The following is a 13,937-nucleotide window of genomic DNA, read 5'->3' as shown; positions in this document are numbered from 1 at the left end:
CCTTTGAAATTACGGTCGGACCATATTACTCCACACTAGTCTCATCGGAGATCTGTCCGTACATGCTAGATTTAGACGACGACGAGTTATTACCAAGGATTTCTACTTCACCATTTGCCGAAGGCCCCAAGTTTCTTCAAGATATGCGTGATATGCTCAAGTTCATCAGTACTTGCTCCCTTCGCAGTTTAGGAGATACGTTCGTGCTGACGATGTCTCCAAGACAGTAAAATACTAAAACTGATTCGGAAAATATTTTTAGCGGCCAAGCCAGCAAATGAGCTGTTTCCGTGCTATCAATCGGAATAGTGACGATGGAGGCGAGCTTTGTGGCGAATCCTTATGTCCAGACGTCGGCACCTTCAAGCCATACGATTCGAGAAATTCTGGACCGCGAGGAAGCGTCGTACGAGGCTTGGCGAAAGTCACGAAAACCTGTTCGATTGCCTCACGCCAGCTCGAAGCTCAACCGTCCGCTTCAAACGGTGGCTGTATCTCGTCATGACTCCAACCAGTCGAAGTTTAACAAGGCGATGCAAGCTGCATTTCGAAAAACAGGATCGAGCTCTGGGCACAGCTTGTCTCGACCCCAATCGGTTGCAGCAGTGACACCGAAGAAGGTTGCCAGACGCAAGGATGCATTGATTACCGGGGGATTTACGCGATCAGCAGAAATGTTCCCATCTGTGAGCATTGATCAATCAGGTCGACAGAAGCAAGAGCAGCTTAGTCAAGCGATTGTTCAACCAAGAAGGACGTCCGAGGCGACAATTATCCCTAGCATTGCACCCCGCAAAGCTACACGAAGGAAATTTCAACAATATCTCTACGATTTTCACTCTCGTCAAGTCTTTTCGTTCGCCAAAAATGAGGTCGAGGAGTTTGAAGATGCAATGAAAGTAAAAAATCCTGAAAAACTCGAAACCTGCAGCAGAGAAGTAAACGATGAAGATAGTGAAGATATCAACAGCGAAGACAACTCCCCTCCTAGATGGAGCAGCATCTCGCGACAAGAGATGAATGCACACCATAATGAGTATTTGCTAACTGGCTTGGGCTTCTTGTCAGGACCTGGTTACGACGAGCTTTTCTCAGTCCATTGGAAGCTTAGCGAAGCAGAGAAAATTGTGCGGGACGCTGTGGATCGCAAACGAATACGTGAGATTTTGAGAAAAGCATATCGCATGTTGCTGTGGTTCTTTCGTTACTATGCTGGCAATGCAGCTTATGCCGTTGCCTCGGAGCGGCGCACTGGGCCTGGAATGGTAATCATGGGAGATGGGCTGTTTGAAATCCCAAGTCGACTGCGTTTGCTAGAGGACTTGAATGTGCAATGTGTTGACGAGACGAGATTTGGTGTTACAGACTCTCCGCTGAAACGAGAAAGCTTGATTGACTTTTTAATTAACGTCGCCAGGATGATGTGTACCCATTCGTCAGATCCTAGTCGCTTGAAAATGACTATCAACGACGGCATCGAAATGTCGGAAGCAGTGAAAACACTCGTCCACGAACACTTTGGTGTATTTGCGCAAATTCAAGATGTCGATCACTTTCGAACTATTTTCCTTCACAAACCTGGGATAATTGCAAGAGCACTCAGTGTTGGGGTCCGTCGGAGACTTCATGCTATTCTAGAGACACACAAGAACAACTTGGCAAACTTCTTCGATGAACTTATCAGCGCTGGAGTCAATCTGCGTGGTGGCAATGACAGAACCAAGAGTCAACAGCGACAACGGACACATGGAAGTGGTATCGCGTGTACACAGTTCCTCTCCACTCTGCGAGCTATCAACCTGATTGCATCGAGAGGTGTCGCCACTGGTGCAAACATTGACACAAATGCTAATGATGAGGTTTCTGCGGGTGGCCCCGCTGGGGTCGATGAAGTTCGAGCTGTTCGCATTTTTCTCTCTTGTCTCCCCATGGCAACATTCGACAGTAACGAGAACGAAAGTGCAACTAGGCCTTCCGCAACTGCATCAAACAATACCACAAGTAGCGAACCTCGAGAACTGACGCTGTCTCAATTCATTGAGGCGCTACTGCGAGTGGCGTTCACGTGGAAGGAACTCCAGATTTGCCACGGACGGTTTGACGTGTGTTGCAATCAAATGGCGTCGGATCGTTGCCGATGCAACATCGATCCAGCGCAATACACTTTCCATGTCTTTGATGATGCCGCGGAAGAGGTTTTCACTCGGATTCATAGTTACCGACTGAAACGGGTGCAACAGCGAACAGCTATGAGGATGCAAATGAAATCGCATATATCACTTCACACGGTTGTTGCATTGACAGCCATACAGAGAGCGCCGAATCGTTTGTTGCCTCTCGATGAAAAGCAAACTAGCAATGATGGCAGAGTATAATAAATGTAAAATGCCAACAACCGCCACTATTTTTACAAGCTCTATCGCGAAGAGTCATTAACGAAGGCAACGCGAACGTCAGGCATGCCTCCAGCCCCGAAGTTTGAAATCCCCGATGTGGATACAAACCCCTTCAAGATGGCTGCTGTGGGGAATCTTCAGCTCCTGAAGACGCTTGTGGAGCCACTAGAGAGTGCAGACGGCAAGACACCTGCGCCGCTTAATGTGAATGCGAAGGATCCTTACGGGTGTACACCGCTGATTTGGGCTGCTCGAAATGGGTACTTGGAGGTTGTGGACTACCTGGCAGAGCATGGCGCCGACCTTGAAGTCACTAGCTTCGGCGACCTTCGTCCTCTGCACCACGCTCTCAACCACTCGCGGTTGCCAATCGTCGAACGTCTGATCCAGCTCGGCGTCAGTATCGAACCCAAGGACGACGCTGGTAACACGCCGCTCCACTTTGCTGCAGCTCGTGGCATTCTGAACCCGATCTTGCTGCTTCTAAATGCTGGAGCCAAGGTCAACGTCACCACAGCGCAAGAAGTGTCTCCACTCATGAAAGCCGTGTCAGCTGGTCATATCTCCGTCGTCGAGAAGCTTCTGGACAACGAGGCGAACCCCAACCACGTCAATGTTGAAGGCAACACGGCGCTCCACCTCGCTGCTCGTGGCGGATTTAACTCCATCGTAAAAGTGCTACTGGATGCTGGTGCCACTGCAACAATGCGAAATAAAGCCGGCAAGACACCTGCAGAGCTTGCATCGTCCTCCAGTATCGTCAAAATGCTATCTGGGTAGGTTGCAACAGAATTATCAAAAGAACAATTTCTTTGTTGCCACTGCAACTTGCACATCTGTTTCGCTACTCAATTTTTGTACTGTACCCACTTTTCCAAATGATCCCACAATTTGTAACGTCTGGCCACCTCCCCCAGCTCAGTTCATTGCCACAATCGCAACGTTCCTGCAACAACTACGATGACGGCGCCGCTGGGTCTCGAGACCAAGACCCAACGGGGTATCTTCGTCACGTACATGGGGCTATGGGTGAGCTACGGGCTTCTGAACGAGCTAGCCAAGCGAGAGAGTGTGCGCTTCAATTCTGCCTGCGCTGTCGTGATACAATCGCTACTCAAACTGGTAATAGCGAGCTACATGTACCTGACGTCGGACGCTCAAGTGACGGAGACGCTTACTACACGCATCCGGTTCATGCTGTCCCAGGCGCAGGAACACCGTCAACTATTCCTGCTTTACTTTATCCCATCCGGACTCTACGTGGTCTACGACGTGCTGTCTTACATCAACCTGCGTGCATTTGACGCTGCCACCTACTTCCTGTTGCTCCAGTTCCGGCTCGTGATCACGGGTGTCCTGCATCAAGCGATGTTCTCCAAAAGACTGAACCGCAATCAGTGGGTCTCGTTGGGTGTCACGACGGTGGGATGCGCTATTAAGACTCTGGGCTCGCAGGAGCACAACGGTTCTGCCAAGTTGGGTGCCCACAGCAATGCTCCGACACTCATGGCCTATGGGCTACTGATGGTACAGATGCTCAGCAGCACATTCGCTGGTGTGTACAATGAACTTCTTCTTAAGAAGCAAGCTACGATCCCGGTGAACCTACAGAACGTCTTCATGTACATCGACTCTATTGTCTGCACGATGGGGATGCTCGCACTGGGATTGACTGGTCAGACGGCTCAGGAAGCTCTGACGATTGCCAACTTCAGTGTCCTGTTGTCGCCTTATGTGCTGCCCATGGTGCTTATTATGTCGTTCATTGGCGTGGTAACGAGTCTCTTCCTTAAGCAGCTAGACTCGATCCGCAAGGCCATTGCCAGTGCATTGGAGTTGGTCTTCCTACCGTTGCTAAGTGCTGTGCTATTCGGCCAACCGATCACGCTGTACACAGTGGCTGCTGTTTGCTTCGTGGGGTTTGGAGTCTACATTTACTCACTGCCGGTAGAGACCACAGGGCTGCCTCAGTATTCGAAGGTGGCATCAGGTGAGAAGGATCAAAATGAGAACGACACGGTAGACACAGACGTCGCTGTCGACGAATCTAGCTCCACCAGCAAGTCTGCTTAACATTAAATTGTGTTTGAGCTAGTCTCGTTTCTTCCGTCTGGGCATATACTCGTAGAAGAAGGTGGGCAGTTTCTGGTAGATGGAAAACTCGTCCGCGACATCGTGCACCTTGACGTCTGGCAAACAAGCAACCTGGTAAAATAACCTAACAGTAAAAAGTACAATTGGCAACCTACCACTGGCGTTTTGTCCTTGAGCTGTAGTGCCCATGGGTGATGTGTAGAGCTCCCCAATCTCCTTGCCATAGCGGTCCCACAGAACCATGATGAGAAACAACAGGAAGAGGAAGAGCATCACCAGTGCACTCAATATCTTGAGCTCCAGAGGAATATTAAAGCGAGAAGAAGCTCCAAGTAATTGCCTCACATGACCAGGTAGCTCTGCGTGGGCACGGGAAGCGGCTGTCGCTGCTGCATTCGCCGCAGGCGCCCCCACTTCCATCGCCGGCATCTCGCTCAGTTTTTTATTTGAATTAAGAAAATGTGTCTAGTGAACAAAGGAGAAATAGTCCTTTTCACATATTTTAGTCCAAGTTGAAGTGAGCTGCAAAAATTAGTCCTTTATCTAGCTCTGCGCTGTGCCATAGAACATCTTGCCCGGATTCATGATGTCTTTGGGATCCAAGGCCTTCTTAATGGTGTGCATCACATCCAAACTGTCGCGGTGCTCAATGGACAAGTATTTCATCTTTCCGAGGCCGACGCCATGCTCGCCAGTGCATGTTCCCTCGTAAGCCAGCGCACGTTCCACAAGGCGATTCGAGAAGCTCTTCACCTTGGTCATGAGCTCAGGTTTGTCCTGGTAAAATGGCATCATAACATGAAAGTTGCCGTCGCCGACGTGTCCGACAATGGCTCCAAACAACCCGGTCTCCTTAAGATCAGCTTGAGTCTCGACAATGATATTCGCCAACTTCGACGGTGGCACCGCAACGTCCGTGACAAGCCCACGGCTTCCTGGCATTCGACTCTGTTTCACGCAGTTTAGCACATTAGCTATGGACCGTTTTAGAGTTTTAAGCACGAAAGCAGACAACGGCGTACCAACGTAGCCCACCACGCAGTGTGACGTCCACTCCAAAGCTTCTTGCGATCCTCAGCACTCGTAGCTAGTTCAATATCCTTCGCTTCAAAATCATTGGCAATCTCCACTACAATAGCACTCTGTTCCTCCACTTCTCCATTAGAGCCGTGGTGCTCGATAATCAGAGATGGACGCACGGGGTTGTCCAGCTTCGAGTACTTGTTGATCGCCTCCACCGCGTTCTCGTCCATCAACTCCATACGTGCCACTGGTATACCCATTTGCATGACTACCGCACACGTCTCCACCGCGTCTTTCATCGTGTTGAATGAGCAAATCATTGTCTTCTCCGCCTCAGGGTTGCCAAAGAGACGCAGTTCGGCCTGAAGTCATACAGCGTTAAAAAGGTCTTTGAAATAATACAGAATCAACCGAAACTTACCTCAGTAACCACAGCGAGAGTTCCTTCCGAGCCGATGATCAACCGCATGAGGTCGTATCCAGCCGAGGATTTCCGCGTCTTCGATCCGGTCTTGATGATTCTTCCATCGGCCATGACAGCAGTGAGAGCCATCACATTTGTCTTCATGTTGCCGTAACTACAATCAGCACATTAGCTACAGCAATCTCAAGCAAAGCAGCGTAGCTCGTACCGAACGGTGGTCGTGCCAGACGCATTCGTGTTGATCATGCCTCCGATACTGGCGTTAGCACCTGGATCCACTGGGAAAAACAAGCCGGTGGCTCGCAGATCCGTGTTCAGCAACTCTCGCGTCACACCAGCCTGCACTCGGCAACTCATATTTTCCGGTTCTACCTAAGACAAACACAGCAAGAATTTCTGATTACTATCGATGAACCACCTTCAAGATCGTTGTAACAGCTACCCCACCTTGAGAATCTTGTTCATTCCAGTCAGGTCGATAGAGACACCTCCATACGTAGCGGAAATGTGTCCCTCAAGAGACGAACCAGCGCCAAACGGGATGACAGGAGTCCCAGCAGCGGCACAAATTTTGATCACTTCCGAGACCTCTTCGGTCGACTCCACGAAAGCGACAGCATCCGGTGGGGAGACTTTGTGATACGACTCGTCAGTGCCGTGTTGCTACAGACCGAAAGCATCAGACGCGTCAATTCAGTGTACGCGCACTAACGACATCTTGTACTCACCTCGAGCACTGAACGAGACGTTGACAGGCGATCTCCCAGTAGCCCTTTCAAAGCCGAAATAGTCGCAGGCGACGCCGTGCGTCGCGTGCTCAGCGATCGAATCGGAGAGGCCGATGCATGAAGAGAGAGCCGTGAAGCAGCGGAGGTCACTTGGCGCCACATCGATAAATGGTTTAGTATCAGACGTTTATGTGCATGTATCGTACTTACCGATAGGTAACATCATCACACCATCTTGTATCGGTAAGACTGTTCCTGTACTTGAAGCGCATCAACTTAATAATTAATGGGCATGATGGTAGGACGTAGCAGACGTTGACAGATATAGACATGAATCAGTTTTGGTATTTCTACTTTAGTAGCTGCGAGTTTTCGCGTAGAAAATCTTGCCTGGGTTCATGATGTCTAGCGGATCCAAAGCCTTCTTGATTGCGTACATGAAATCAAATGCTCCATCGGCAGGTAATCCATCTTGCCGAGGCCAATGCCATGTTCACCAGTGCAAGTCCCACCGCAAGCCAACGCTCGTTTCACCAGGCGATGCGAAAACGCTTTCATTCTACCGAGATGTTCTTTGTTGTCGTCGGTAAAGGGAATCAAGACGTGAAAATTCCCGTCGCCGACGTGTCCGTAGACAGCAGTCCAAACGATATGAGAACGACACATGCTATTATAGCTACCCGGGTTGATAGTCCCTACAAACTTACCCAACAATGGTTCCAAAGAGACCCGAGTTCTTCAAGTCGTGCTGGGTCTCAACGACAGCATCTGCAAGCTTCGACAGTGGTACGGCCACGTCAGCAGAGAATCCACGGCTCCCAGGAACTTGGCTCTGTATCAAGTGAGCGTTAGCGAGGCTTCCAAAGTCCTTTATCTCTCCTTAATTTCAATCCGTACCAAAACAGCGTGCCATAGAGAGTGTCTGCCATTCCAGAGCCGTTTCCGATCTTCTACAGTCGAGGCTACTTCGATACCCATTGCGCCAAAGTTCCGCGCGATCTCTCGTACGGCATTACTCTGCTGCTCTAATTCGCTTTCTGAGCCATGATGCTCAATGATCAGCGAAGGACGCAGCGGATTATTCTGGTTCGAGTATTTGTTCGCCGCAGCGACGACATTCTCATCCATCATTTCCATGCGAGCCACAGGGACCCCCACCTGCATGACAGTAGTGCACGTGTCGATTGCGTCCTTCATCGTATCAAACGAGCAGATCATAGCCTTCTCAGCCTCAGGAACACCACTGAGTCGAAGTTCCACCTATTACAAGCAAGATAAACCTTTTAGTCGCTCGAAGGAAAAACATACAAAGACAATAATTATCGACCTCGGTTACAATTGCCAATGTGCCTTCAGCACCGATTAAAAGACGTGTGAGATCGTATCCAGCTGAAGATTTCCGCGCTCTGCGTACAGCAAAAAATAAATAAAAAATAAGTGGGTTGATCGCATGCTGTAACTTCAGTACACACTTGGATCCTGTCTTGATGATGCGTCCGTCGGCCATGACTGCAGTCAAAGACAGCACGTTCGTCTTCATGTTACCATATCTACAAACACAACACGTTGATTTCAGACTTTTGCATGGTCCCTCCCCTTCTAGCTTGCCACTTACTTGACTGTCGTCGTTCCGGAGGCGTTGGTTGCAGCCATTCCTCCAATCGTGGCATTGGCCCCAGGATCCACAGGAAACATGAGACCTGTGGCACGCAGGTCGGCGTTCAGCTGTTCTCGCGTGACGCCGGCTTCCACCTTGACGCTCATACTCAGCCGGTCGAGCTGTACTCATACGTTAGCCTTACTTCACTTTCAAAGACTATCACTTTCGTCGCACCTTGAGAATCCCGACAAATCGATTGACACCCCACCAGCAACAGCTGAGATATGCCCCTCGATCGAAGTACCAGCACCAAACGGGATGATCGGCGTGCGGTTCGCTGCACAAATTTTGATCACCTCCACCACCTCCTCTGTGGATTCCACGAAAGCGACGGCGTCGGGGGGAGCGACGTCATGATAGGATTCGTCTGTGCCGTGTTGCTAAAGTTAAAGAGATTCCCACACATGTGTTTGGTATAATAAGCTCAGTTCACATTGCACGCCAGCGACTGAGGAGAAACTCGCCTCTAGCACGGAACGAGCTGTCGACAGACGGTCTCCCAGCAGCTCCTTTAACGCAAAGATAGTCTGAGGTGACGCAGCACGGCGTGTGCTCTGCTGGCGGTTGCACACTGCACCCCCGTGTGCTTGAATATGGCGCGGCAGCACCAATGCAGACCTCGACACCGGTACGAAATGCCGCCACATGAAGACTGAATGAGATGGTTGTTGAAGCTCTCATTTCTCAGAAGATGCTTTTTGCGCAAACGCGACAAGGTTGTCAACAGTAAGAACGTGCTTGCATCGGCCACACTGCCGCGGCCACGCGCTTAACATTACTACTTTAGTACGGATAGAGCTCTAGCGCTCTCTTTACAAGTCAAAGCGCATGCGCCACCGCATCCCAAAGCTGCCCGAGCGTACCACCTATCCAGCTATCTTAGTGCTTAGCATCACCGTAAAAAATCTTGCCGGGGTTCATAATGTTCTTGGGGTCCAACGCCTTCTTAATCGTGTGCATCACACCCACACTGTCGCCATGTTCCTTCGACAAGTAGCCCATCTTGCCGTTGCCAACACCATGCTCACCTGTACACGTGCCTTCGTACTCGATCGCACGATTTACAAGGCGATCGGAGAAGTCACGCACCTTCCGCATGAGCTCGGCGTCGTCCTGGAAGAACGGCAGCATAACGTGGAAATTACCGTCACCGACGTGTCCGACGATAGTACCGAATAGGCCGGACTCCTTCAGGTCTGTCTGCGTCTCAACGATGACGTCGGTCAGACGAGAAAACGGCACGGCGACGTCCGTGGACAGACCGCGGCTACCCGGCATCTGGCTCATCGTAGCGTACCACGCCGCGTGACGTCCACTCCAGAGCTTCTTCCGCTCCTCAGGACTGGTAGCAAGCTCAATGTCTTTCGCCTCGAAGTCGTTGGCCAGCTCCACCACAACTGCGCTCTGTTCCTCCACCTCGCCGGGTGAGCCGTGGTGCTCAATGAGTAGAGATGGCCGCACTGGGGTCTGTAGCTTCGAATACTTGTTAATAGCCTCCACAGCGTTCTCGTCCATCAACTCCATGCGAGCCACAGGGATACCCATCTGCATGACTGCCGCGCACGTGTCGACAGCGTTCTGGATCGAGTCAAACTGGCAGATCATCGTCTTCTCCGCCTCAGGGACTCCAAACAGACGAAGCTCAGCCTCTGTGACAATACCGAGTGTGCCCTCTGAGCCGATAAGTAGACGGGTAAGATCGTAGCCAGCTGAAGACTTGCGGGTCTTGGAACCCGTCTTAATGATGCGTCCGTCAGCCATGACTGCCGTCAGGGACATGACGTTGGTCTTCATGTTGCCGTAGCGCACCGTGGTGGTACCTGAGGCGTTAGTAGAGATCATGCCACCAAGAGTGGCGTTGGCACCGGGATCCACAGGAAACATGAGACCTGTGGCACGGAGATCCACGTTGAGTTGCTCGCGGGTGACACCTGCCTGTACCTTGCAGCTCATGTTCTCGGGCTCGACGCTCAGGATGTTGTTCATGCCCGTAAGGTCAATTGACACGCCACCCTCAGTTGCGGAAATATGGCCTTCCAGCGAGGATCCCGCGCCGAAGGGAATGACAGGCGTGCCAGCAGCTGCGCAGATCTTGACGACCTCGGCCACTTCTTCTGTGGACTCCACGAAGGCGACAGCGTCAGGCGGAGCCACCGCGTGATAAGATTCGTCCGTCCCGTGTTGCTGCAGGAGAAATATACGGCAGCGTGTTAGATTAGAGCACACGTTTGTCTGCAAGTGGAAGAATCGAGCAATTGACGCACCTCAAGAACGGATGATGCGGTTGAAAGGCGATCGCCTAACAGTGCCTTCAATGCAGAAAGCGTCTCCTCGGATGGCACACGACGTGTACTCACGAAGCGACCCTGCTGGCTCAGCAGGAGGGACGAGCGTGCTGCGCTGATGCGCGCGGAATTGGCGACAAGACGGCTCCACATCTACTTCGGACTTGATCGATTGAAGAATGAGCGTTCGGATTCGATGACGCACCCTTTGACTCGGAGCCTATGCGACAGCTGGATCAAGCAACATAAAACTTTAACTCAAGGAAAAAAAATGGATGACATGACTCATTATATAAATCAAATTGTGAATTGGAATGTTTTATTCGAACTCACCCCTTCTTCATGCGACAAGAACGATTTAGCACCGTCGAAAATAGAAACGCGACTTATTAATAGTAGCTCACTGGGCTCGCAATCTAAGAATCGGCAATGCTGCAATACCGGTACCGTACCGGTCATGAATAAAAAATAAAACGTGGAATAAATCGCCGTCTACAGTACTATTAATATTACATGTACAGAGCGCGGTCTATGGGAATTAGCGTTGTATTCGATGGCTCACTATGTTTTTGCAAGCGCTGACAGCTCAGGTGGTTAAGACACCTAGTTTATTGAGGGCCCCACGAAGGAGAGGGTTGTTGCGCTCAAACCCCATCGAACCCGTTATGTAACGGGATACGTAGCCCTAAGTGTACCCCTAGCTACATGAAGTGTGACACGTCACACTTCAAAAGTATGACACTCATACTTCGGGATATTTGGTACAAGGTACCAAAGTCATCCAAAGCCAACCATTGGCTGATGACATTGCTTTTCTATAGGTGACTTATAGTTTGTATTTACCCCAATCTTTATCTACCTATAAATATACTCAGTTTACATTCTACCTTAAACAGGTCACCTCGCCCCCTTTCGATAAAAGGGGACCTGTGAACTGCCGCTCACTGAGAGTTTGTATACTCTCGGAGGCCAACTTCCTCTAGCGCAAGGTGCTGTGTGACCCCGTCACACCTCGTAGCACGCGTACGCCACCGCGGGTAGACTACCTGAACCTCTCCGAAGTTCGTTGCCATGGATAGGAACGACTTCTCCCATATGAACGACTCACAGTTCGAGTCGGTTCGGAAGATGGCAGGCATCTTCGGAATGGAGGCCCTGCAGAGCCTGGTGGTGTCAACACCGGCCGAGCAGCTCGAGCGCGTCAATGCGTTTGACGCGTACGAGCTGGGGCTCATCGCGCATGTGCGGGAAAACCTGCAGGCTCTGGCGGCGGAAGCAAATCCGCCTCACTCGAAGCCAATACGACTAAAGGTTAAGCCGTATGAAGGGAAGGAAGGTGAGAGCCTTCACTTCTGGGTCCGAGAAGTAGAGCTCGCGATAAAAGCGGCTCTGATCTCGACCGAGCAATTTCGTGTTGCTTTTGCACTCTCCAACCTTAGCGGTCGTGCTAAGAGTTGGGTGTACACTCGGGAGGCAACATCTTCTGGATGTTTCACATCCTGGGCTCAGCTGTGTGAGCAGCTCCGAGCCGCGTTCCTCCCGGCGAGCTACGAGTACCGCCAGCGCTCGCGCTTCCTCTCGTGCAAGCAAGGGAGGCGTGAGTTGCATGAGTACGCCCAAGTAATACGGGAGCTCACGGCGTCCCAAGTGGGAAACCCACTCAATGAGCACATCAAGATGACAGTGTTCATGGACGGCCTTCGAGTGGGCCCAGCGCGCACTCAGCTGTTCCTGGTGTAGTCAAATACCCTTGAAGAGGCGATTCAAGTGGCCCTTCAGGAAGAATACAGTCCTCGCCAGGCGCGTACGCCGGCCTCAGCATGGCCTGGGAGTTCTTTGTCGACTCCCGGTCGAACGAGCCCTAGCGGGTCAGTTCCCATGGAACTCGGGTCCGCCGAGCAGCGTGACATCCGCTGCTTCGGCTGCGGGAAGATGGGCCACTTTAAGCGCGACTGTCCCGCGGAAAGACTCCGAAGACGGTCTTTCCCCAAGCCCGTCCTCAAGGGTCGCTGGCAGAAGCCAGGATCCCGGGGACAGGGGAACGCAGGGAACCAGTAGGGGCGGGGCGCCCTACTGGGGAAGAACTAAGTCTTCGTGAGGGTGCGCGGGTGGCGCGAACCATGGGGACTTAGCCCCTGAGAGTCTTCGCACTCTCGAATCGGCGAAGAGTAGCGGCGGGTTGCTCGTAGTACACGGATGTGTACGGGGATACGATCATCCCTTTAGAATCTTGATCGATTCTGGGGCGTCGAAGAATTTTGCACGCCGCCAGACAGCTGCTCGTAATAGCAACAAGTTGTTCGATGCTTTGTGAGAAAGCAAGGACAACGGGACGGTGTCAGTGCGACTGGCCGACGGGAAGTTCGTCACTGTCTCCAACGTCCAAGTGGATTTGGCCGTCAAGTTTGAAGACTTTGACAGCCTCGAACAGTTTACTGTTCTTGACATGGATCCGTACGATATGATCCTGGACATGCCCTGGCTTGAAGAGCACGAGCCCTGGATCGACTAGCGAGGCAAGGCCATTGGTGTTAGCCGCCCTGAGAAGTCCGACAGAGCATTGGTGATTCATGTTCCCACCTCTGTCAGTGCCCGGGGCGTTCGCAAGGGTTGCCAGGGTACCAGAGCATCCAGCAGATGCTTGGGAGTCGTCGACGTATATGCCGACTCCGAGGATGCTTTGATGGTGGCAGCGCCCAGAGGAGGCGCTGACCAAGTGGGTAACTTAGGTCCACAAGCGGGTAGCTTAGTTCCGCAGACAGCTGCAGCTGTCACGAACAGACAATAGCGTGTTCAAGGTGGGTAATAGAGTTCCACACACGGTCGCCCAGACCTTAACTGAAGACGAAGACGTCGGCCACGCTTCCTATGTGGGAGCATAGTGCTACACGCGGTCGCCCAGACCTTACCTGAAGAGGAAAGCGTCGAACACGCTTCCTGTGTGTACTACACGAGACCACGAGTGCCTCGGATGTCGGCGCTCCGACATTCCCAGACGTGGGTAACAAAGCTCCACGCCACGGTCGACGACGCCGCCGCCGCCGCCTCAAGTCGGATCCGAGCTTCGTTCCGATCGACGTCGCTTCAAGCGACTCGAAGTCCAGGGCCCGGGCTCCTCCGACAAGGCCGGTGGAAGAGTGTTATCACATCTTTGATGGCGAGTCCGGTTTACCCGTCAAGGCGTCTGGTGTCCACTTGAAACCGCTGCCAGAGGTTGCAGAGATACTGAACCTCGAGAAAATGACGGCCGAGTCTTTCCTGGCCAACCTCAAGGCTGGAAAGGTTGCCGAGATGGTGCTCATAAGACCTGAGACCACTCGGGAGGAG

At 51.8% G+C, this 13,937-nt stretch overlaps 5 protein-coding genes across 5 annotated transcripts; 2 read left to right on the top strand and 3 right to left on the bottom strand.

The window, feature by feature from the left end:
- Positions 1-2,459: 2,459 nt before the first annotated feature.
- PITG_05558 (uncharacterized protein) lies at positions 2,460-3,176 on the top strand (the record flags this gene model as incomplete). Its single annotated transcript, XM_002999141.1, has 1 exon — positions 2,460-3,176. The coding sequence occupies one exon, from the start codon at positions 2,460-2,462 to the stop codon at positions 3,174-3,176; it is 717 nt and encodes a 238-aa protein (XP_002999187.1).
- A 180-nt stretch (positions 3,177-3,356) lies between these two features.
- On the top strand, positions 3,357-4,469 carry PITG_05557 (Drug/Metabolite Transporter (DMT) Superfamily; the record flags this gene model as incomplete). The annotated part of the gene is made up of 2 exons (XM_002999140.1): positions 3,357-4,366; positions 4,457-4,469. 2 exons carry the CDS (start codon positions 3,357-3,359, stop codon positions 4,467-4,469), a joined length of 1,023 nt encoding a protein of 340 aa, XP_002999186.1.
- Positions 4,470-5,033: 564 nt separating this feature from the next.
- PITG_05556 (D-lactate dehydrogenase, putative) lies at positions 5,034-6,827 on the bottom strand (the record flags this gene model as incomplete). The annotated part of the gene is made up of 6 exons (XM_002999139.1): positions 5,034-5,438; positions 5,513-5,875; positions 5,935-6,091; positions 6,146-6,309; positions 6,385-6,600; positions 6,666-6,827. 6 exons carry the CDS (start codon positions 6,825-6,827, stop codon positions 5,034-5,036), a joined length of 1,467 nt encoding a protein of 488 aa, XP_002999185.1.
- A 243-nt stretch (positions 6,828-7,070) lies between these two features.
- Positions 7,071-8,972, bottom strand: PITG_05555 (D-lactate dehydrogenase, putative; the record flags this gene model as incomplete). Its single annotated transcript, XM_002999138.1, has 8 exons — positions 7,071-7,237; positions 7,395-7,497; positions 7,563-7,925; positions 7,993-8,071; positions 8,138-8,215; positions 8,281-8,444; positions 8,515-8,630; positions 8,759-8,972. The coding sequence occupies 8 exons, from the start codon at positions 8,970-8,972 to the stop codon at positions 7,071-7,073; spliced, it is 1,284 nt and encodes a 427-aa protein (XP_002999184.1).
- A 232-nt stretch (positions 8,973-9,204) lies between these two features.
- Positions 9,205-10,777, bottom strand: PITG_05553 (D-lactate dehydrogenase, putative; the record flags this gene model as incomplete). The annotated part of the gene is made up of 2 exons (XM_002999137.1): positions 9,205-10,509; positions 10,590-10,777. 2 exons carry the CDS (start codon positions 10,761-10,763, stop codon positions 9,205-9,207), a joined length of 1,479 nt encoding a protein of 492 aa, XP_002999183.1.
- Positions 10,778-13,937: the final 3,160 nt, after the last annotated feature.

Source organism: Phytophthora infestans, genomic scaffold (genome assembly GCF_000142945.1).
Source record: "Phytophthora infestans T30-4 supercont1.7 genomic scaffold, whole genome shotgun sequence".
In the NCBI taxonomy this organism is placed as follows: Eukaryota; Oomycota; class Peronosporomycetes; order Peronosporales; family Peronosporaceae; genus Phytophthora; species Phytophthora infestans.
Note: the sequence above shows the minus strand (reverse complement) of the source record. Positions and strands in the feature narration are given on the sequence as shown.